General features: G+C 53.1%; 3 protein-coding genes across 3 annotated transcripts; 2 read left to right on the top strand and 1 right to left on the bottom strand.

Moving 5' to 3' along the window:
* Window positions 1-32: 32 nt before the first annotated feature.
* Window positions 33-4,131, bottom strand: C1QL4 (complement C1q like 4). Its single transcript, XM_020913791.2, has 2 exons — window positions 2,878-4,131; window positions 33-852 (listed from the first exon to the last, which is right to left on the bottom strand). Exons 1-2 carry the CDS (start codon window positions 3,412-3,414, stop codon window positions 673-675), a joined length of 717 nt encoding a protein of 238 aa, XP_020769450.1. The 5' UTR covers window positions 3,415-4,131; the 3' UTR covers window positions 33-672.
* Window positions 4,132-14,335: 10,204 nt separating this feature from the next.
* On the top strand, window positions 14,336-17,690 carry DNAJC22 (DnaJ heat shock protein family (Hsp40) member C22). Its single transcript, XM_020913786.2, has 3 exons — window positions 14,336-14,444; window positions 15,191-16,148; window positions 17,204-17,690. The coding sequence occupies exons 2-3, from the start codon at window positions 15,309-15,311 to the stop codon at window positions 17,405-17,407; spliced, it is 1,044 nt and encodes a 347-aa protein (XP_020769445.2). The 5' UTR covers window positions 14,336-14,444; window positions 15,191-15,308; the 3' UTR covers window positions 17,408-17,690.
* Window positions 17,435-19,903, top strand: GGH (gamma-glutamyl hydrolase). The gene is given in 3 exon segments (XM_070454482.1): window positions 17,435-18,079; window positions 18,082-18,451; window positions 18,454-19,903. Coding segments are annotated over 3 exon segments (948 nt in total). The 5' UTR covers window positions 17,435-17,860; the 3' UTR covers window positions 18,813-19,903.
* The last annotated feature ends 3,372 nt before the right edge of the window (window positions 19,904-23,275 follow it).

Raw genomic sequence — 23,275 nt, 5'->3', positions numbered from 1 at the left:
ACCAAGTTAAGAGGCACCCACATTCTCCAACTTCACTTTATTGGAAGAGGCAGCAGCAGCTGTAGCCCCAGGGCCTAACCCAGATGGGGGTGATATGGAGACTGTACAGGATGAGTTTTAAGTGCTAGGAAAGAACCAACTGGTTCCCCCAGTTCACAGGAAGACTGCCAAAGCTAGAGCCTGAAGCCTGAAAATGATGAGGGAGGAGGAGATGGCAGAGAAGTCATGACAGGACCAGCGCCTACCGGGTCTCCTCTCCTCCCACCCAGATGTGTTCTCCCTTCCCCAAAGCCAGAGTTTCCCTTCTGTTTTCCGCTTTCCGTGCCTCTATGCTACAGCTAGTGAAACTTCCCTAGCTTCTGGCAGAAGAGGGGGCCGTGACCCGTGACCCGCGCCGCTCTGCTGCCCCAGCTTTCACAGGCATGCGACGGATGCTGGTGGTCCCTTCCCGAGGCGCTCTGCTCCTCCACCGGCTTGCTCAGCTCCCCAGCCACATAGTTACACCCCGGAGCACTAAGAGTCCGCCCATTAAGGCCACCTCCGGGAGCAGGAGGATCCGTCCACCGCCGGCTCTCAAAGGATGGGGTGGTGCCTTGGGTGGGGCAAGCTGAAGGTGGTAGGGAGGGGAGCAGAGGCGAAGGGCGAGCGAGGGCGCCCGGGGACGGGGCCGGCTCAGTCCGGGTAGATGATGAAGCCAGAGAAGGTGCTGTACTTGTTGGTGTTACCGCCGTGCACCTTCCCGCCGTCCAGCTTGATGAAGACTTCGTCGCCCACATCCAGGTGCAGGATCACGCTGTTGCTGGCGTAGTCGTAGTTCTGGTCGGCATCCTGGGCGATGGCACTGGCCCGGACCTAGTAGGGAGAACAGGACAACCCACTCACGCTTTCTACGGAGCTGAGGTGAGGAGGGGTCGGTCAGGGAGGTGGAACTGGACCTGTGAAAGCAACACGACGGTAACAGACTGCAGGGGTCGGGAAAGACAAGGTGCTCCGCAGGCACCGCCATTCATTCACTCACTGCCGGGAAGTGGGCAAGTTTCACACCTTCTCTGGTCCTCCATTTGAGCTATAAGGTGGGAGGTAATAATAGAACCTACCTCATCAGGTTGTTTGGATTAAATGAGTTACTACACGTAAAGTGTGTTAAAACATGCTTCACACAAAGGAAACGCTATATAGATTTTCTATTAGTATTATCATTTAAAAAGTAAGAGTTTGACTCGGATAATTTCTAAGATTCTGAACGCGCTTTGACCTCCTAAACTCGTGTTCCCATCCCCCGGTGACAGGGCACAGGCATGCCTGTACGTGTGCAAGCGAGGGAGCGGGCTGCGGGAAGGCCAGTCTGTATAATCGCCCCTCATAGCACACGAGGGTGCCCCGACGTGGGGGTCACTTTCCGCCCCAACAGGTAGCCCCTCCCCTTTCTGGTCTCGCTGCTGCAGGTCGCCTAGCGCCGCCAGCCCCCTCCCCAGCCCCCCTCTTGCTGTCCCGCTGGGGGCTGGTTATTAACTCATTAATTATTCATCATTATTCTAATCACTATTTACCGTCCCCAGGGCCGCAGCGCCCGCACCACAGAATACAGAGTGGGAGCCGCGGGGCCCTCCGCCCTCGGGAACTGACACATTCTAGATACACACACCCCCACGGCCCCTCACAGACAGCCCGCATAGACCAAGCACACCTACTCAGTGCCACAGGCATGTAGACACCGACCCACTCACACCTCCGAACCCCGCACCCACAGACACACTTCATCATGCACACACACTCTACAGTCTGACACACATACGCTCTCACTCCCTTTCCCTGGTTTCCTGGGGTGGCTCTGCTGGGAGGAGACCCCAGTGTAGTGCCTGTGGGTCTCGGAGGCGAAAGGTGCTGCAGCAGTAGCAAGACCTGGGGATTGGACAGCTGGGAGGAGCTGGCCAGATGCGCCATGGTCAAATGACCCCATCGGACAGCAGAGTGAGGAGGTCACAGCTCAGCCCTAACCTTATACCCTGCGGCTTCTAGCCTCCCAGGCACAGTTCCCCACCCCCACCCCAAGGCCTCTTTCCGTCTCTGTGTGTCTCAGACTGGACACTGAGCTGAGTCTTTGGGGCTTTTCTCCCAAGCTAAGGCAGCAGTGACTCCGACTCTGACCACAGGACCCGACTGGGGTCCGAGGCTTCTGTCCTTTGCCTCCTTCCTTCTCCCAAATTCGTTCCTGCAGACCACCTGGCTGGCCCTTGAGCTGCCACATCTTCTACCTCTGCCTACTGACTCTGTATTAGCTGAGGGTAAAGGCCACTTTAAAACCAGGGACTCCAGGCCTTGGAACTAGCAATAGAGTTGCCTGGAAAACAAGCAAGTGTTTTCTTTCTTTTTTACTTTATCCTCAAAAATTCAAGCTTAATGCCCCCACATGGGAGCAGCTACCAATTGCCCACCGCCTGTAACTCAGATTCCATGCTAATTTGAAAGAGCCGGACTCTGGTAACTAGCTCATGGAGCGACTGTGTAACCTAAAGGCCAGGAGAGCTGGATGAGACAGGACCAGAAAAGAGGCTAGTTGGCAGGGTGAGACACCAGAGAGGTTTGGTGTATAGTTGCCTACAGACGGACTGTGAGGTAGCAGCTGCTTATACAATAAGATTTGCGTTCTAATTCTGACACCCTTCCTAACGTCCCTGTGAGACCCTGGGCAGGTCATTTCCTTTCTCTGGCCCCCAATTCCTTTTCAGCTAAGTGAAGCGATTTCTAAGTTCTTGGCAAGCTGGCCTTCTTGGATTTAGTGACGCTGTTTGGGGAAGAGATTCGGGTTGTGTAATGAAAGCAGAGGGATTTAGAAAGCTTCCCTCTCTGGGGCTGGATGGGAGGGGGGCATCTCACCTGTCCATTCTTCATCAAGTCGGCCCACATGCTGGTGCCGTCACCGCCGCGCATAAGCACATGGTAAGCGAAGAAGTAGACACCCGGCATGGGGCAGGTGAACTTGCCACTGGCCGCCTCATAGGCGTTGCCCACGTTGGTCACCACGTCGTCGAAGCGCAGCACCTCGTAACCCTCGTGTGGCCGCCGCAGGCCAGCATAGAAGGCAATTCGAGGCACGTAGCCGGCAGGGGGCGCCACTCCACCGGGGCCTGGGCCGGGAGGGCCCGGAGGACCTGGCCTGCCCGGCTCTCCTGGAGGCCCTCTAGGACCTGGTGGTCCCGGGGGCCCTCGCAGACCTGCCTTTCCGCGCCGTCCCGCCTCCCCCTTGGCGCCGGGAGGGAAGGGGGGCACGGAGGCGGGCGCGCCGTCGGGTCCTGGGCCTCGAGGCCCGTGCGGGTCGCACACCATGCGGCACCGACCCAGCATCTCGTAGTGCGCCGGCCCCTGGGAGCTGTGCACTAGCAGCGGAATGGCCACCAGCAGCAGCAGCACCATGGCCACCCCGACGGCCGCGCCCGCCACCCGCTTGCGGCGGTTCAGCCGCGACGCGGCCAGGGCCAGCAGGTCCTCCTCACTCTTGGGCGCAATGGTGCCGGAGGCCTGGGGCTTCCCGCGGGCCCCAGAGGCGGTGGCCGGGCTCGGGCTTGGGTCGGGACCCCCCCGACGGCTGCACCCGGCCCCCCCACCCCTTCGGGCTCCCGCCTCAGCGGTGCCGTTCCCCAAACCTTCCGTCAAGGCGGAGGTTCCTCCGTGGACCAGAGGCAGCTCCAGACGGTTCAGAGTCCGTGGTCCTCTATTGCCCTCTCGTTCAATCTTACGTTCCCGGGCGCCTGAAATCGGCGGCTTCTCGGACGGCTGGTTTCTTACGGATCTAGGATGCCTGATCTCCGGACAGCTGCTTTCTCGAGGATGGCGGCGCCTAGGTCCCCGGCTACCCAGACGGATCGTTCTAGCCGGAGCTGGGACTGCTCTCCGCGCTCTGGACGTCCCGGGCTCTGCGCTGCGGGTGATGCCCGCCGGACGCGACCTCCTCTGCAGGTTTGCGCTCTAGCTCTCGGCGAGCCCTGACCCACCTTTCTACCCTAGCCGCGGCCCCAGCCCCCTGCTGGAGCCCTGTCCCCACGTCTTCCTCCTGCTAGCGCTCTCCCTCTCTGCGTCCCTAACCTTCCTCCCCTCCCTCCCTGGGCGGCAGTGCGGGTGGTGTGAGCCGGCGCGCGGCGGGAGCCGCTATAAGCGGCCGGGGGGTGGGGGGGACTGGGGGGGGGGGCCGAGCGACCCCTGGCGCCCAGAGAGGGAAGCGTGGAGGCGGGGCAGGCCTGGGCCCCCGTCCCGCGTCCCCCCAGTCTCTCGGTCCGTGACCCGCTCTTAGCCAGTTCTGCAGGGATTCACTGCCTCCACCCTATCCTTACTTTCACCCTCTGCCCTGAGTTTGGTATTCCCAGAGCCTGAAGGCGGCCACAAACAGCGATGGGATAAAAAAGCGGTCGAGATACACATAAGATAGAGGTAGATTCCTGAGCAAAAATGAGCCCTCCCTGGCTCCCCCCACCCCCACCAAAAAAAAAAAAAAAAAAAGCCCGCAAGCAAACAAAAAGGACTAGGAAAGAATAGAAATTTGCCACTCAGTGCCCATGACCAAATAATATATGGTCAAGGGTTCAACGGGTACGTGTTGGCCCAAACTGGAAAAGGCAAATCTCCAGGCACCTCTACTACCCTCGACCCCAGGGTTGAGGGGCGCAGAGCAAACGAGAGAGCGAGGGAACAGAGGGAGAAAACAGACCAGCCTGGGAAAGCACAGGAAACCTACAGGAAAGCAGAGAAGGAGCTACAGAGAAATCAAAGGGCCGGAAAGCCAAATAGAGAGGCAGAGACAGAGACAAAGCTTGGCAGAGAGACTGACAGCCCCAGAGGGGGAGAGGGGGAGACAGAGACGGAGAGAGAGAGACGGGAGCCAAGACAGGTTGACAGATCGAGAGAGAAATGTAAATGGCGCGCTGCAGAGAGACACCCAGGTCCGTGTTCGGACTCCAATGTGACATATCAACTGTGGGGAAGACGCGGAGGCGGGGCGCTTCTTGGAGCAGTGTGGTAGGCTCCGGGCCTGTGCCTTGTGACAATGTGCTGGCAAGTGTGGACGTGTCCATGGGACCCTGGCCTTGTGTGTCCCTGGGTGAGTGGGATTGTGGATCGTGTGTTGTCTTTGTGTGTATATGTGTGAGGGCTGTTGGAAGGGAGGTTTTATATTTGTCTTTCTCCTAGTCCCTAAATGTGGTACCCCACAAATGTCATCTCTCCCATCTCAGGACTGAAGTGTTGAGTTTACTGGGGAGAAAGAGTCAGAAGGCCCTGCAGGCCCAGCCCAGCCCCACCACTGCCCTTGTCCTAGACCTTGGCCAGCACCAGGATCTCTGCCCCTTCCCCTTCCCTCAAAGGGCTGCGGTCAGATGGAAACTCAGAGAAGTTGGACCTCACATAACGAATGTTTAGGGGAGGGATTTGAAATTGGCTATGCAAAGTAATAGAACAGATAATGCAGATTCAGTGCTAGGCACCCTCCTGTGAGAGGTGAGTGGCCCTTCCGGTGCCAAGAGGAAACATCCTTCCTCAGGACCTGGCCCCTCGAGGGCAAATTTCCTGCTCACAGGGTCTCCAGGTGCCAGAAGCTTGAAGAAGGGGTCCCAGGACTGGCAAACTGGGATATTTGGAGGCCCTGGAGGTGGAAAGCTGCAAAGGATCTCTTACAGACTAGAATAAGCCACTACTGTAATGTATAAAAATACAATACATAAAATGAGAGTCCAGGGTACATCAGGGCATGATTATTGGGTGGAAGGTAATTCCTTCATCTCTTGTTTCCTGTACCCCTTCTCTGCACCTCCCAGCCCATAATGGTGCAGGAAGAAAGAGGTTGCTGAGGCTTGGCCTGTTGGAGGGAGGCCCCCTATGTGCTTGAAAGGGTTGGGAGAGAAAGGATTGGCAGTCAGTGGGGGAGGGGCCTTCTCCAACCATAAATACAAATTTTATTCAAGGTCTTTGTCGCCATTTGTCTTCCTTGGGGGGCTAAGGGCCATGTCGCCCCGTGCATGTCTAATTCCAAATCTGCTCCCCCAGGCTGGATGATGGATGGATCAGAGAGGAGAGAGCAGGCCAGGGCTCACACTGGCCTCCCTGGCCGATCCTTAAGCCCCATCGACCCCAGGTCGTTCAACCTCTCCCTCCTCCTCCCCCTTCTCCCACCACCCACTCACTAAAGGCCCTCTCTGCTCAGCCCTGCTCCCCATCCCTCTCTGCGACTTACCAGGGCCCTCTTTTTGAGCTCCTCCACCTCAGCCCTTTTCAGGTCCTAGCCCTCTTCTCTCTGGAGCTTGCCTTCTCCTCCTGTCCCCAGCCCAGACTGTGAGCTTCGGTGACCAGCAGGGCTGCAAGGCGGCAGCGGGTGTGTGTGGTGGGGGAAGCAGGCTTGGCTCACAGGAGCCGAGGGGCCAGCTCCATGAATTTATTCATGTTCTGTTGCTCTTTCCCCACGCTCTGGAATGAAGCTGCCAGCTCACCAGGTCCTTATTGCTTCCTCTGCAGCTGTCACATTCGGCTGAGGAGGGACCTGGGTAGGGTCAAGGCCAGCTAGTGCTCCTGGGGCCAGAAGCCAAGTGTCTGGGCTCAAGAGGAACTGCTGGGGCCCAGGCTGGGTCTGGAACAATTTACTCAGAGCTCCTTGGGCAAACCGAACTGGGAGACCCAGGGAGGTGATGTGGTTGGGAATGGGAAATAGGTAGAGAGATGTGCTTCAGGGCACAGAATGGGCAGTGGAGGAGGGGAGAGGGGGAGAAAGGCTTTGAGTTCCCTAGGTGCCCCCTATTGAAAAGCACAGCCCAGTCTGAATTCTGCCTTACCCTCTGCCCTTGACTCTCTACTAACCCTGACCCTAATCCCAAAGTATCCACTTGACACTTCTCCAATCGTAAAATAAACCCTAACTCCATAACCTGATGCAAAATGGAACTCATCCTCACCTGTTCTGTCCTGGAACCCAGGGGTCTCCCAAGAATTTTCTCCAGGGCTTACAACCAGGTGTGTGTCAGAGTTCTGAGGACTAGACTTTAGATTAGCATGTGATTAGCATATGATTTGCATGTGATATATCCCTTCTACTCTGAGGAAGTTTTCTTGTTAAAATTTTATGAAGTCTAGCTGAAAGGTCCTGGCTCCTTGAAGTCTTTTTGTTCCTTCTCCCACACTCCTTGTCACAGACCCCTTCAAGGGAAGAAAGGGAGTGAGGAAATGAGCAATAGAAAACTCATGGGAGGAAAGATCCTGGCAGTGTGATTGACTCCTGTCACTTGAAGGGTAACCTCCACAAGCTTCAGTTTCCTCACCTGTAAGAGCAGAGGAACCAGCTGGTTGATGTTACATCACCTCTTCTTCCCCACCTTTCAGGGCCATTATACTGTGGTTCCTCTCCATTTTCCTCCATCCCACCCCCCATACACACACTCTGGCTTTCAGTCCCCACATGTTAACGTAACACAATTGCTTCCAGTTCTGGAAGCAATATGAGTTGCATGGTACCAGACTCCTGGTATGAAAAGAAAGGAAAAGTGCCCACCTGAGAGGACAGAGAATAACATGGATAGGGAAATAGTATGATTGAGCGATTACAGTATTTTAGAGCTCTTACAAGTAAGTTCTCTCATTGCATCCTCGATGAATCCCTGAGAGGTGGATATATTGTCTCCATTTTACAGATGAGGAAACTGAGGAGAAATGCTTGCCCTGTATCACCCTGTAAGTGGCAGCCCTAGAACTCGTGTTCTGATCTCCTGGCTTCCTTTTCACTGCCCTGGAGAGGAAAGATGACACCCAAGGAGGTGAAAGGGCGAGAAAAGCAAGACAGAATTGGGGAGAGAGATGTGAATGGGTTTCAGGGAAGACCTATGTGTTTGAGGCCAACGCGGCAGGGCCTTGGCTCAGCGTGTCCCTCATCCTCCACCCCCAGCCCTGACTCCCAACAAGGAAACAAAGACAACCGCAGAAAAATATGCCCCAGAGGCGGAAAGCAGGAGAGCTGACCGGAGTTGCTGAGGACCGCTCTCCTCGCCGCACCGGCGGGAACACAGTTGCGGCCCAAGAACCTTCGCACACTTTGCCCTCCCGCGCGAGGGTCGACAGGCCTCAGTGAAGGGCAAGAGCGCAGGTACGCCGCCAGGCCTAGGCCCTCCATTCATCCTCCGCGCAGCTCGGTGCAGCCTTAGGTTTAAAGGGTCGCCTCCAGAGCTCTTGGGGCTGAGAACAGGCTCCTGGCTCCACAAGGAGCGGGTAGAGATGGCTCCCCAGCTATCTGTCAGGTCAGATCACGCTGACTTCCTTCCGCAGCCCTTGACCCCTTGCCAGGTGCGGTTCCTCGCACTAGCCTCTCTCCACCTCCTTCTGCTCCCGTCTCCCCGCCGCTGTCCACCAGCTCCAGTCTCCAGTTAATGAAATCTGGCGAGCGGCCGCACAGACGGCGGTCGATCCCTTCATTTCCCCGCCGGGATAGTGGATCCCGCGGTGGGAGACCGACGGGTGAGCAGAGGATAGGTGGTGCGGTGAACCGAGGGCCGGTCTCTGACTGGTGAGAGCCCGAAGCGCTGGAGGCAGCGCCAAGCTGGAATCTTCGAAGGCTCGGAGAAACGAGGTCGGCCCCTAGGATGCCTTCTGCCCGGGGTCCCTAGTTCTTTCCTTTTGTCCAACAAGAAGGAGACTTCGCAAACCCCATACCCATCGCGCCCTGACCTGGGTCGACCTGGGACTCCTGGTCCCGCATCCTAGGCGGATCCGGTTCCCTTGTGCGAAGCGCGTGGCTGTTCTGAGCCGGCGGCCGCGGCCCGGTGCTTCCTCCCACCTCCTTCCATCTCTTCCTCCTTTCTCCCCCTCCTTCCCTCGCTCCCTCCCCGGCGGCCGCGGCCTTTATTAGGGATTCCGCGGCTGTCGGTCCCGCCATCCATCCTGTCCGCCGGCAATTAGGCGGCCAGACAAAGAGCAGCTTCGGATGGATGAGGGTCCCGGCGGATCGGAAATGTGAAGGGTCAGCGCTGCCGCCCGCGGCGCACCCCGCTCCCCCTCCGCATAATCACCGGCCGCCCGTCACTCAGCCGGCCGCCCGGGGAGCTCCAGGGCCGGGGCTGGGGGAGGGCGGGGGCGTGGGACTGCAGCCTAGGCGCCTAGGGCAGGGCGAAGGCCGACCGACCTGCCACAGGGGCGCCCCCTGCGGGAGAATGAAGGACAGCAGGAGGCCCGAGGCACCTGGAGGAGAGAGAGGGCAGGGCAGGGTGCCCCGCGATCCCTGAAGGCGGACGCGAGGACTGCTGCCTGGGGGCATCCTGTACGGCTGCTAGGACTTTGGCTGCGGGGGAGAGGAGAATGGGGGCGTACGCGCCCCCTGCTGGGAGGCTGGGGACGAAGCCCTAGGGCCTCGGGTCTGTAGAAGTGGAACCGAGCCCAGGATGAATCCCCTTAGGGTCTGTAGCCTAGTGCGCCTCCTATTGGATTAAAGCGATACTCGCTTCTGTTGCCGGATCTCTTAAATGAAATCTAACCGGAGAACATCAAACCCAGAAAAGCTCCAAGGCTGGGCAAGCCCGAAGGGAGCCAGAGGAAGTTCAAGGAGTCCGGGTTTTACTGCGGATTCTTTGGCGCTAGCTCCCAGCTGACAAATCAACATCTCAATCTGACAATTAGTAGTGGAGGTGCGGGGAGAGGGGCTCTCGCCGCCTGGGCCGCTTAGCCCTCCCGGCGGGCGGCAGAGAGGTGGGCGGTGCTGGCAGTGATGAACGACTCCGGGGGGGCCCCGGGCCCCGAGCGCGCATTCATTACTCGACTGACAGGCGGGCGGCAGGCCGGGCGGGCCGCGAGTGGACGTGCCAGGAAAAAGGCAGAGGCAAGAGCAAGATTAAGAGAGGTGTATAGCAGCCCAGTGCCCGGCAGCTCCCGGTTCTTCACCTCGACCCTGGTACTTGACTTCCTTGAGCTCAGCGTTTTTGTTGGAGCTGGCCGTGGTCGCAGAATTTGGGTAGCGGGGACAGGGGTTTAAGCCTTCTGCTTAGGTTAGGCGAATGAAGGTCTAAGATGTCAAGAAAGTGTGTAGACAGGCTTTAAGACTAGGCGCTCCCGCCTGACCTCGGAGGAATTGTGCGTGTCTGCGCACACAGGGGTGGTGTGTTGTGACAGGGATTGATGGGTGTGGGTCGCGTGTGGGGGTCGGCGATTGTGTGTGTCAGTATTAGGGATGTGTCGGCCTGATTTTGTCAGCGGAGGTGTAAGTGCTGCGTGTGTCTGAGGAGGAGCTGCCACCGCTCCCTGCGTGTCTGTGTCCCACCACCCCCCTTGCTGTCAGCTCTCTGTCTCCACTTCTGTAGGAAACAGCAGTGTGCCCGGTGACAGCTGAGGTGTGCTGCTGGGGGTGGGGGGATAGTGTTAACTGTGAGGCTGCTGGTTCAACAACTGCTTCCCTCCACCACCTCCACCCCAAACATCATTGCTCTCTCAATGCTTTTTCCGAAGTCTGGGGACCCGGCTGCTAAGTCCTGGGGAAGGAAGTGATGACTACCAGAGTTTTCTACCTTCCACATACTTGTATACATATACGCAGTCTCCATCTCATATATAGTCGCTAATATAAGATGTGATCTACAACCCCTTTGGCCTCCCCAGGCTGCTGGTGGATAGAGAGGAGGAGGTAGATCTCAGGAAGGGAAAGGGCAGACCATCAGACCTCTAAGAGAGCCCACATCTTTGGGGCCTAGGCTAGTCTTCCAGGATCCTTACCTTTTGGGTTTCAGGTCCAATTACTAGTTGACACCTTAGGAGAATGTCCTAATTATATTCTAATTCCTTTCCCTAATAACCCTCTTTCTTCACCTGACTTTGTCTCCACTCTCCTTCCCCCTCTCAAACACACCAGAAGGTTGACCTTTCCATTCCTGAATCTTCCAGGCCTACAGAGCAGAGAGTTGACACGATTCTGGGTCTCTGGTCCTCTGTTTTGGTCAATGTGTCTTTGAGCCACTTGCCCTTCGCTTGCTCTTCTTTAAACATAGGGTGTCTCTTGGAACCCTCTCTGTTTTTGTCTCTGCACCCCTTTGTGTCTGTATATCTCCAGGTTTAGGAATCTCTTCCAAATTCCGCCCCCCCCCCCCCACATTTAGGGGTCTCCCTTTGTTTCTCTGGGGCTTCACCCTCTCCGCATACCCAACGCAGCAGTGAGGCCCCTGGGGACGGGGAAGGGAGTAGAACTTCCTTTCTGCACCCATCCAGAGGCGACTGCAGCCTAAGGATGGCTAGGTAATGCCAGGGCCCTGACACGACCGGGTCGCTTCTCATTCAGGGCACAGACACCTGGTCGATGCCCGGCTGTCCGCCCCTCTCCCCACCCACCAGCCGCCCTCCTCCAAGCCCCCGCCCCCTCCGCCCGCCCGGAAAAGGCAAATTTGACATTTTTAAATCCCGAGCCTTGGAGGGATCGATGCGGCCCCGGGGCCCCGCCCGGGGTCGATATTCCTGATTGGGAAGCGGCCACTGAGCGGAGCGCGCGTGTAAATCACCCGGACTGGGGGAGGGGGCGCGGGAGCCGACCGCTTCCCAGACGCTGGGAGCCACGCGAGGTCCCGGCCCGACCCCACCCCAGGGCAATGGAATGAGGAGAGAGATAGGCCTTAGACCCGGAGACAAGCCAGCCCTTGGACTCCCGCCTCCCCCGCCCATCTCTAACTCTGTGGGCCGGCTCCGGTCTCGCTTCAGCGGCCGCCACCCTCCGTTGCCCCTGGAGCCGCCGGGGAGGCCGGTGTCGGAGCCAGCCATGCGGCGGCTTCTCTCCGGCCGCTCCCGCGGGGCCTGGGCTTCGGCGGCGGCTGTCACGAAGCCGACAGGCCGGGCCGGCCGGGAAGGGGAGGGTGGCGGGGGAGAGGTGGGGGGACGGCTGGCGCGGATATGGCTCACAGTGGGCGCGCAACAGATGTTTGCGGGATTGAGGGACAGCAAGGCGGCGTGGGCACCGCGCGGCGCTGAGCCGGGGCTGAAGGCGGGGGTGGGGGGCGGGGGCAGTCCAGACCTGTCGGGGGTGAGAATCTGGCCTTCTAGCGGGGGTGAGCAGGTGCCCCTGGCACTCAGGGGAGGCTGAGTTGGATAGACCACCCCCCACTCCGCCCCCGGTCCGTGGACCAGGGTAGCAGAGAACAAAAGATATTGGGGGTGAGAAGGCAAGTTCGGACCCCACCTACGGCCGCTTCCGCCGCTCCTGCCCTCCTAGCCTCTCATCTCTCGGCTGGAGAAACCGAGGCAGCGGAGGCTGAGAAGGGACAGGATGGTTAAAAGCGATGTCAGCCACGAGGCTGGGGGTAGCAACCAGGATTCCCGCTTGAGTCTCTGAATTCACCTACCCGTCCCCAGTCCTCTTGCGGGTAAATACACCGCCACGTTCCCCGTGCCCCCCCCCCCCCCCCCCCCCCCCGCCACCGCAGCTCAGACCCTTCCCTCCTGCTTCAGCGTGTCAGATCACCGCCCCCCGACCCCGCGCCAATCCCCACCCCGCGCCAGTTTATAGAACAACAATTTGGGGAAAACAATCCAGGCCGAGTGACGGCCCCGTAATTGTGACAAAGTGAGTGCGGGCGGCTGGAGAGCGCGCTCAGGCGGGAGCGCGGCGGGGCGAGGCGGAGGTAGGGGCGCCTCCAGTTCGCCCCCCCCCCCACCCCGTTCTCATTCCGGTCATCTCCCACCCCTCTCCTTGACCCTTCTCCAATTTTTCTTCTCTCAGCTCCTCGCGCCTCCCCTCGCTCGTTCCTCCATCGCTCTTTCCCTTTCCTCTCGGTAACTGCTCTTCTCCAGCCCCAGCCCCGCCGCAGCCCCTCCCCCGGTGTGCTTTTTTTCCCCTCTCGCTTCTCGCTGTCTCCTCCGCCCTCCACTTGTTTCTCCATCTTTTCCTCGTGCTAGTCGCCCTTGGGACCCTGGCCCCCAGCCCACAAATCCGCTTCTCTCCCTCCCCAGTCCTGGCTTCCTGAAGTCGAGCCCTGAGCTTCCTCCCGGGTCCCCACCTTCTGGGAGGCCTGCGCTGCCCGGCACACAGTGGGTTCCTCCCACCCCCTCGGCGACAGCCCCCAGGCCCAGGCAGGCTGCCTCTCCCCTCCCGCTGGGCTGCCTCTCTCCTCCCGCTCCGTAGCTGCCTCTCCCACCCTATCTCTGCGCCCGGAGCCAGTTTGTTTGTCCAGCGGCGGCCTCGGCCGCTCGAGCTGTTTGCGGAGCTTAGCGCGCCGCGGCGCAGTGCCGGCCCAATTAAGTCTCATTCATTATTCAGCGCCCCGGTGCTCCCGCGCCCAGCAGCTGGCGGCTCCAGCGTCGCTTTGATGCCCCTCCCGGCCCTGGCCCCTCCGTGAGTCCTAGGGAGCAGACAACGGGACCTGCTTTCCCTCCCTGGACCAGGAAGAGGACCGAAGGGGCGAAGGGAACAGAATCTGTCGACTGCGGGGAGACGACAGGGGCAAGCCCTCCAGGCTCACCCCACCCCCAAGTCAAAGATGGGGAAACTTGAAGATCCACTCTTTTTCTTTACAGAGGAGGAAACAGGCCCACCCCACCTCCCCAAAGCCAAGGTCACGTAGCAGCGTTGAAGCCCACGACATTGAAATGAGGGGATCTTGCATCCCACTTCCATCCCAGCATTGAGGCGGGAGGACGCCGCAGACTAGTCTCCTGGTGGGGATGTCCTCACCCCTATCCTTTTTTGCTCCTGGTTCTCTCTCGCGCCAAAGTCAGTGATGTACAGCTGACTTGGGGTTCCTGAGGGATTCTCAGGTCTCTGGCTTGGATCTAGATGTATTGCCCCCGACTGGCGGGCCTGGAGGCGGGGCAGTGAGGAAACTTGAGGGGAGAGCCTCTCTCTGCAGCCGGTACCCTGGTGTCTCTCCCTTAGGCAAATTGGAAATGAAGCCATCCAAGGCAGTCTTGAACGGCAATGGAATAGGGAGAGAGGACTGAAGCCTGAGGTGAGGGAAGAGTCACCCTCCCATTTGTGAGGCTGCAAAGCGGTGATCAAGGGCTTCTTTTTTGCTTTTATAGGCCCCCCACCCCGCCCCGCCTCGCCCTGGGCTGCTTTGCCCCAGCATCTAGACAAGGTGCGTCTAGGGATCCGCCCGACACCTCCCGTCCGCAAGCGGCAGCGCCACCTGGTGGTCGTTCTGTAGTAATGTAGGCGCTCTTGGCCTGGAGTGGGCGCTGCGCTAGCCGGGTTGAGCCTGGGAAGGTGGAATGCGCCAGAAAAACCTAAAAGGAAGTTTACCCGAGAGGGCAGGCGAGTGAGCCCCAGCCTGAAAGGTGATCCCTAAAGGGCGGGGGAGGGCCTTGGGGAGGAGGGGCCTGGCCAGGACGGCCCAACTTCCGTGACACAGCAAACGCTGAAAGACAAAGTCCACTTGGATGGAAGTGGGAGCGGAATGAGAGGGGCCATTTTGACTGTGGTCAAAGGAAATGTGTGATCTGGCATCCGAGGTACCCAGGTACAGCTGCTCACCCTGGGACTAGCGGGTACTGGCTGGTGGGCCTGAGCCCCACAATACGGAGGGACCTTGCAAGTTTGTCCTGGAAGGCGGTGGTTGAAATGTGAGGTGCCTGGGTCCAGGTCAAAATGTAGCTTTCTAGACCTGGAGGGAACTCAGGACCTCTTTCAAGTTTGACTTGTATCAAGATTTCTTGGTCTGGAGAGATGGGAGGCTGGAGAAGGGCTAAAATCTCTGCCAGGGGTCTGTGGGCAGCTGCAGTCGGAGTTGAGGGACGGGGGCGGGGAGGGGGGCGGTTAGGTTGTATGGTAGGGGACTTTAAAAGTTGTATAGGAACTTTTCAGGGACATTGTATTTTATTTGATTTTATTTTTTATTCATTAAAAAAAATTTTTTTATTTATTTTTATTTTTTATTCATTTTTATTCACTCACCCCCACTCCCAAACCAAGAGTCCTTCCAGGAGGTAGGTGGTCTGAGGGGAGGTCTGCAATTTAAGCTTATGCTTTTTTGTCCCTGTGCTGAGTTCTCATTTATTCAACCAAAAGCACTTATAACTTTTTTCTCTAAATTTGGAGTCACTGTGGTTATAAAGAACAGAGATGAGATTCTAGACCTAAGAATATGGGAGAGCTACAATTGCAGGGACACTCAGGAAGAGCTGGACTTGACTAATATTGGAAGGAGAAGTGTTACTGTGTTGGGGCCTGGACATAATCTTATGACTGCTTTTTTCCATGTCTTAGGGTCTAAGGATAACTCTGAGGCCATGACTGCCATGATTCTCACAGACGACTCCAGATTTCTGCATTCTAGGCAATGGCAGGTGCCACTGGACTTAATGTGAGACCGTCTTCTTAGAGGATGGCCAAGGGGCTCCTGATGACATACGCCCTTTGGGCTGTAGGGGGCCTTGCTGGTCTCCACCACCTGTACCTGGGACGGGACAGCCATGCACTGCTCTGGATGCTTACCCTGGGCGGTGGTGGTCTAGGCTGGCTCTGGGAATTCTGGAAGCTCCCAAGCTTTGTTGCTCAGGCCAACAGAGCCCAGGAGCAGAGGCAGAGCTCAGGAAGGGGGATACCCCCTCTAAGTCTCATTCGCTTTGTTGCCCAGATGATAGTGGGCATCTATTTTGGCCTTGTGGCTCTCATTAGCCTTTCCTTCATGGCCAGCTTCTATATTGTGGGCCTCCCACTGGCAGTTGGCTTAGGGGTCTTGCTGGTGGCTGCCATTGGCAACCAGACATCAGACTTAAAGAACACTCTAGGGGCCGCATTTCTTACTTCCCCTCTCTTCTATGGCCGCCCCATAGCCATCCTGCCCATCAGCTTGGCTGCGAGCATCACAGCCCAGAAGCATCGCCGCTACAAACCTTCAGCTGGGTCAGAGACGCTCAGCGTGCGGCTCTACCGTCTGGGCTTGGCTTACCTTGCTTTCACAGGCCCGTTAGTGTACAGTGCGCTCTGCAACACAGCTGTCACCCTCAGCTATGTGGCAGATACTCTTGGCTCCTTCTTGAGTTGGTTCAGCTTCTTCCCCCTCCTTGGGCGCCTTTTGGAGTCTGTTCTCCTTCTGCCTTTCCGAGCCTGGAAGCTACTGGTAGGAGATCATAGCATCAGCAGCAGCTACTTCCAAGAGTGGGCGAAACTTTATGAGTTTGTTCACAGTTTTCAGGATGAGAAGCGTCAGCTGGCTCTCCAGGTAAGGTTTCTGCCCTCTCATTGCTGTCTAAGATGGCTCCAGGAGTTAGGCTAAGTCTCACTGGAGCTGGTGTGGAGGTACTGTTTTCATGTCTGCTGGGTCAGACCCCAGAAGGGTATCCTGACTTCTCTGGGCTTCTGTGTGCAATGAGTGATGGTTCAGTGACTCTAATAAGGAGTGGGAAAAGATATATGTATGTTATTTTCTTTTTACTGAGGTATAATATGTATATAAAGTACACTAATTTTATGTAGATACCTATTTAACCACCACTCAGATGAAGGTATGGAATACTTCCATAATTAATAAGGTTCCTTTGCGACTTCCCTGCCAGTCCAGTGGTTAAGACTCTGAGCTCCCATTGTGGGGGTCATGGGTTCGATCCCTGATCAGGGAACTAGGATCCTGTATGCTGCACAGCGCAGCCAAAAAACAAAACAAAACAAAAAAGGAGATTCCCTCATGCCCCTTCCCAATGTATACTCCTTTCCTGGGAAAGAATCTGTATTCAGACATTTATTACCATAGATTAATTTTGCCCATTCTTGGGCTTCATATAAATGGGAATCATCCGGTGTGTACTCTTTTGTGTCTGAGTTCTTTCATTCAACATTATGTTTGTGAAATTTACTCATACACGGGATTATAAATTGTTTTCATAGTTGTTTGATGTCCCATTATGTGAATATACCACAATTTATCTATCCATTCTATTGTCAGTGAACATTTGGATTAGCTGCTACAAACACTCTTGTACATGTCTTTGATGGACATATATGCTTATTTTGCGTATATGTAAGGAGGAGACCTTGTCAAGGATGCCAAGTTCCATGTTGGAAAACGGGCATCTGTGATTAAAAGCAAATCCTGGTTCTTGCCATGAGATCTAGAACTTGTCCATGTTTCAGAAGGTTGGAATTCTAATCTGAGGCTGTCTGCCTTTCCTGCCAGCAAGTGGAAGCCAATTCCAGCCTGGTTTAGGAAGGTAGCGAGGAGAGATCCAGGAGCCCTGACAACTTATGAGGTTCTAATTTGTTGGCTTCTGTTTCCCTAAGGCTTTTGGTCTCTCAGAGGGGGCAACAAATGAAGAAATACATGGCAGATACCGGGAGCTAGTGAAGACCTGGCACCCTGACCACAATCGGCACCAGATGGAGGAAGCTCAGAGACACTTTCTGGAGATCCAGGCTGCGTATGAAGTCCTGAGGCAGCCCAGGAAGCCCAGGGGATCCTGGAGGTGGGAAGAAACTTCCCTTTGAGGTTGGGCTGGCAGAGTTGGATCTCTTGTCCCAGCACAGCTTTGCCCAGTGAGGCATCCCAACAGTGTAAAAGAAACTGTCATTTGCAGTGTGTTCTCAGTTGCTCAGTCGTGTCTGATGCTTTGTGACCCTATGGACTGTAGCCTGCCAGGCTTCTCTGTCCATGGGATTTCCCAGGCAAGATTATTGGAGTGGGTTGCCATTTCCTTCTCCCAATCACTTGCAGTGGAGATGAGAAAGCCTTAAAGAGGTGAGAAAACTATTGTGATTTTGAATTTCTGAATTATTGGCTATTGTAGTCCTGACTTTTTTCTTAATCCACATAGTGAAATGAAAGACATATTATAAAACTAGCCCCCGCCCGACGCCCTTGAGCGGCCCGGAGACCGCCGCTGCCTCACTCGTCGGCTGGCCGGTGGTGCCTTTGAAAGGCAGCGGGAGGCAGCGAGCGCAATGGTGAGACTGGGTCGCCTGCTGAGCGTGTTGGGCCTGGTTCTGTGCGGGGCGGCGGGCCTCTGTCTGAGCGCCCCTCCCGCGCCCACCCCCAAGAAGCCCATCATCAGAATATTAATGCAAAGGTGCCATAATAAGAACATGAAAGCCCTGGGAAAATACTATATTGCTGCATCCTACATGAAGTTTCTGGAGTTAGCTGGTGCGAGAGTGGTACCTTTGTAAGGCTTGATCTTGAAAATGAACAGTATGAAAAGCTTTTCAAATCTATTAATGGAGTCCTTTTTCCTGGAGGAAGCATTAACCTTATGAGGTCAGGTTACGCTCGTGTGGCCAAAATGTTTTACAGCTTGTCCATAAAGAGTTTTGGTGAAGGAGACTATTTTCCTGTGTGGGGCACCTGCCTTGGATTTGAAGAGCTTATTTATCTGGTCAGTGGAGAGAGCTTATTAACTCTTACAAATACTGTTGGAATTAAACTGCCGCTGAACTTCTCTAGAGGTACATTGCAGAGCAGAATGTTCCAGAATTTTCCTGCTGACTTGCTGCTGTCATTAGCAGTAGAACCTCTGACCGCACATTTCCACAAGTGGCCGTGATGAATTTTACGAAGAATGAAAAGTTAAAGGCGTTTTTCAATATATTAACTACAAATACAGATGGCAATATTGACTTTATTTCAACCATGGAAGGATACCGGTATCCAATATATGGCGTCCAGTGGCATCCGGAGAAAGCTCCTTATGAGTGGGGGCAATTCGAGGGCATTTCCCATGCACCTAATGCTGTGAAGGCTGTGTTTTATTTAGCAGAGTTCTTTGTGGCTGAAGCTCGGAAAAGCAATCACCATTTTGAATCTGATGTTGAAGAGAGCAAAGCGCTAATTTATCAGTACCGTCCAATTTACACTGGAAACGTTTCTTCGTTCCAGCAAAGTTACATATTTGATTGAAAGGCTTCTCTGTGTTAACAGGAATTCTGATTAATTCCCTGAGTAAACTGTTATAATAATGAAAAACGTGCTACTTGTGGCAGTAATAGGTCACAAAGATGCCTTTTCTGTGATGTTACTGACTCTTGATTCTTCATTCAGTATTTTTGTGTATCACATTTGATAATCAGTGAGACAGATAAATAATCATAGCATATTTCATGGAAAAGCTTTGTTTTATTTAAAGATTAGGAAATAAATTTATTGAAAATACAAAAAAAAAAAAAGAAAGACATATTATAAAACCAATAAAATATCTTTTAGAGACTAGACCACCTGATTTCACCTCTGGTATAGTGATAGATCATGGAGGAGGTTTACTTAACTTTCTTTATGTGCAAACCACCGAGTGAGGTGATTGAAGGAAAATATAAGGGTTCTAACATTTCACAAGATGTCTTGTAGCAAAAGTATTTGATCTTTTCTGTAGACTACCGAGGTGTAAGACTGGGGTTAAGTTTGAAAAGGCTGGAATTCTAATCTTTTCAGGAAAATACTTAAATTTCGGTTATAGGAGAACTTTTTAGAAGCTGTACTTTTCCAAAGAAGGAACAAGTTGCTGTGAGGTGGGGGATAATCCCCCCATCACAGACCCTTCTGCTTGGAATATTGTGGTGAACTTTCAAACTTTACACAAATGGTTGGACTGGCTGAATTGTCAGGTCTTCTTGAAACTCGGGATTTGATTCTGAGCTATACACCCTGCTCCCTAGTCTTTTCCAGTCTGGTGGGGGATAATAACAACAGGTACACATATTGAAGACTGCCTTGTTCTGTGTTTTGAACTGTGTCCTAAGAGGTGTAAACAGAATGTGTTAGAAAATTGCAGAAGGGATAGATGATACTGTTTTATGGGGACTTATGGGAAAATTCATGATTTTATATTTCATATGTCTTTGTGGGACTTTGGGGAAACCCTAGGGAACCAACAGCTTGAACATCTCAAGGGGGCCTTATCTCATTCCCAGTTGTAGAAGGAACAGCCCAGGATGCCTCAGTTTGAAGAGGAAGCCTGGAGATCAGGATCATGATAGTAAAATTATGTACCTTTTCTCCAGCTTTCTTTATTTGTGTGTACCACCCTCACACTTTCCTGTTTTCTGAAAGTTAACTCTGAGTAGTATGTGTGTTTTTAAAAAGCAGAATTACTTTGGCTTGTATTCCCTACTGAGTAAAAAAATGGCCCAATCAATTGAGAGGAATGACATTTATAGATGTTTTTTCTTTGCATCCATATATATAAAATACTACCCAGTGAATTTATGTACTACAATTTTAAGGCCAAATTTAACTTTCACACCTTTTTCTTTTACTTTTTTGTTTGTTTTTTGTTTTTTTACTTTTCTGTTTGTTTTTTGAAGTCGGAATTGCTTTTTTTGGGGTGAGCTCGGCAGGCCTGCTGTGGTCAGGTTCTTCCCTCGGAGAAGGAAAAAAAAGCCTGCTGCCTCCTCCTGCCACCTACCTGAGTTAGTGGAACATGCAAAGCTCAGAGGAGCTGCCAGGGCCTGGGGGCGATGGAACAGGAGCGGGTGGCACCAGCTGGGCTGCTTTGGTCAGCACGGACCACCCAGGTGGTGTCCTGAGCCCACACAGGGGCTGAGGCTCCCTGGGAGAGGCGGGCAGGCAGGCAGCACCCCAGAGTTGGGGGCCCACAGGCCTCGGGTGGGGGCGGGGTGCTGAGGTCACAGTAAGCAGAGGCCTGCAGGATCCCAGCCGTATCTGGCCAGCATGCCAGAGAGCTGGGCAGTGACGAGCCTTTCATCAGCAGGGTCTGTCTCCTACCCTTGGTCTGGGTCCTTGGGGCCTGGGGGACACAGAAGGTACTTACTAGGGAGCTGAGACTGGAAGGCTAAAGCCAGAGGCCTGGGGTCTTGGGGGCCTGGCTGGGTCTGCTAGGGGACCTCATCTTCCCTGAGGAAGGGGCTTCCTGAGCAGACTAGAAGAGGCAGCACAGCCTGCAAATCAGCTGGTTGGTCCTGAAGACCTGAGAGTAGCTACTCCGGAACGGTGGGGCAGGGAGAACCTTGCCCAGAGGGATCCTTGGGGAGATGGGAGGGCTAAGTTGTTTCTTTTAATTTACTCAAATGTTTCATCATATCAAGTTATTTCTCTTTTTTTGTCAGTATTTTTTATTGAAGTATGGTTTATAATATTTAATAATAATAATAATTTATAATATCACACTTTAAAAATTAATTAATTCCTTTTTGGCAACACTGTGCCTTCATTGCCGTGAGAGGGCTTTGTCTAGTTGCGATGCCTGGGCTTCTCATTGCGGTGGCATCTCTTGTGGCAGGGCGCTGTCTCTAGGCATGTGGGGTCTAGAGTTCGGGCTCAGTAGTTGTGACTCACCAGGCTAAGTTGCCCTGAGGCATGTGGAACCTTCAAAGACCAGGTATTGAACCTGTGACCTTAACCACTGGACTCCCAGGAAGTCCTGTCACACCTTTTTAAAGTGGCCAAAAAAATTGATGTATATATTTTCTTTGAAAAACACAATTCTTCAAATTATCATGTGGAATTTTAATAAGCCATTTTCATAAGCTATTAGTAGTTTATTAACATGATATGTAGTACTATATCTGTAAAATATAAATATATTAAAAATAGTCTATAAGGAAAAAGAGACAAAAGAGTGATTGGGGTTTGCTTGATTTGTAAAATTATTTTACTATTCTCAAATTTTCTTATGAGTTTTTGTTACAAAAATACATTTCAGTTAATTTAAATGAGAATTGTTTATGAGCAGTTTCTATTTTTCCCACATGAGCAATGCTACAGTAAATATCTTTAAACGTGTACTGGGACTTCCCTGGTGGTCCAGTGCAGGGCACATGGATTTGATCCCTGGTCCAGGAAGATCCCACATGCCTCAGGGCACCTAAGCCTGTTTGCCACAACTACTGAGTCCATACTCCCTATAGAAGAGAGAAGCCTGTGCACCACAACTAGAGAACAGTTCCTGCTGGTCACAGCTAGAGAAAGCCCAGGCACAGCAAGGAAGACCCAGCTCAGCCAAAATAAATAAATAAATAAACATGTGTGCTGATGCTTTTTGTTTTTCTGAGGCTAGATTCCAATAAGTGATAAAGTAGGATCAAGCAGAATATATGTTTTAATACCTTGATTGCTATTATATCAGGTTACTTTTGGAAAAGACTAACAATCTACACTTTTACCCGCAGTACAGGTAGTCCTTTCTTTGTTACTGGTATGTACTGTTACCTCTTTTCAATTTTTTGCCAAGGTGATGGGTGAGAGATAGTATCCGAAGACTTCAATCTGCTTTTCTGTGACTTCTAGTGAAGTTCAGTATCTTTGCACAACATTTTAAAAAATTTGTTTTCTTTTGTTTGTTTTAATTTTGGCTGTGCTGCCACTGCAATAAGAAGCCCTTGCACCACAACAGAGTAGCCCCTGCCGGCTGCAACTATTAACAGTAGAAAGCCCATGTGCAGCAACGAAGACCAGCAAGCCAAAAATAAATAAATAAAAAGAATCTTCCCCTCTTAGTGGGAAATACTGTTTGGTTAAACCATCTTCGCATTTCATCTTCGCTCTTGTCCTAGCCTGTGAGCATGTACTGAAATTGAGTGCTTGCCAGAATTAGGCTACCTACCTACCCACAGTGGACATCTAGATATTCATGTATCTAATCCTGTAGCCCAGCCATTTTTTGAAAATAAAGAAATGGTACAAGTCACATGAATTTGGAACCTCTGGAAGAAAATTCTGCTTTGCCACCAAACTGGAACATTATAATCACTTAAGACTTTTCTGAGAATGTACTTCCTAAAGACCCTGACATAGTGAAAATCAGCTGAAAGTAGAAATTCACTATGAAATAATTATTTTTAAAAAACCAACTAAGATATTAGCAGGTGAGAGATCTTCTTTTTCTCTACCTGAGTTGATATAAATGAAATCCAATGATGTTGTATTCTCCCACTCCTACAAATAAAAGTGTACAGAACCTTTAAAAAGTTGGAATCAAACTGAGAAAGCCTCTCCCCCAAGTACTCATCTGGTGCAGCACAGGGTCTAGAGATGACCCAGAGGTGACCATCTTCCCAGAGATGACCATTCTGGCTTCTGAATTAATTGGAAATCCCATACCTGTCCCATCTTTTGGGCATCCTTAATTGTTATTCTTTTTTAAATTTTTTATTTATTTTTTAATTGAAGGATAATTGCTTTACAGAATTGTGTTGGTTTCTACCAAACATCAACATGAATCAGCCATAGGTATTTTGTTGTTCTTTTATTGCACTGAAATTTGCTTCCCTGAAATTTTTTTCTAGATCTCCCATTTCTTGTTACAAAGAACAAAAGCCATTAAGAAAGCTTTTTAAAACATATATATATATTTATTTTTATTCACTTATTTGGCTGTACCAGTCTTAGTTGCAGCATGCGGGATCTAG

This window comes from Odocoileus virginianus, chromosome 24 (assembly GCF_023699985.2).
Source record: "Odocoileus virginianus isolate 20LAN1187 ecotype Illinois chromosome 24, Ovbor_1.2, whole genome shotgun sequence".
NCBI classification, from domain to species: domain Eukaryota; kingdom Metazoa; phylum Chordata; class Mammalia; order Artiodactyla; family Cervidae; genus Odocoileus; species Odocoileus virginianus.
Note: the sequence above shows the minus strand (reverse complement) of the source record. Positions and strands in the feature narration are given on the sequence as shown.

Bases quoted from the DNA above. Each gene is read 5' to 3' on its own strand.
- C1QL4 (XM_020913791.2), bottom strand. From the start codon at position 3,414: ATGGTGCTGCTGCTGCTGGTGGCCATTCCGCTGCTAGTGCACAGCTCC. The intron at 853-2,877 runs GTGAGATGCCCC...TCTCCCTACTAG, and splicing joins ACTTGATGAAGAATGGACAG to GTCCGGGCCAGTGCCATCGC.
- DNAJC22 (XM_020913786.2), top strand. From the start codon at position 15,309: ATGGCCAAGGGGCTCCTGATGACATACGCCCTTTGGGCTGTAGGGGGC. The intron at 16,149-17,203 runs GTAAGGTTTCTG...TGTTTCCCTAAG, and splicing joins AGCGTCAGCTGGCTCTCCAG to GCTTTTGGTCTCTCAGAGGG.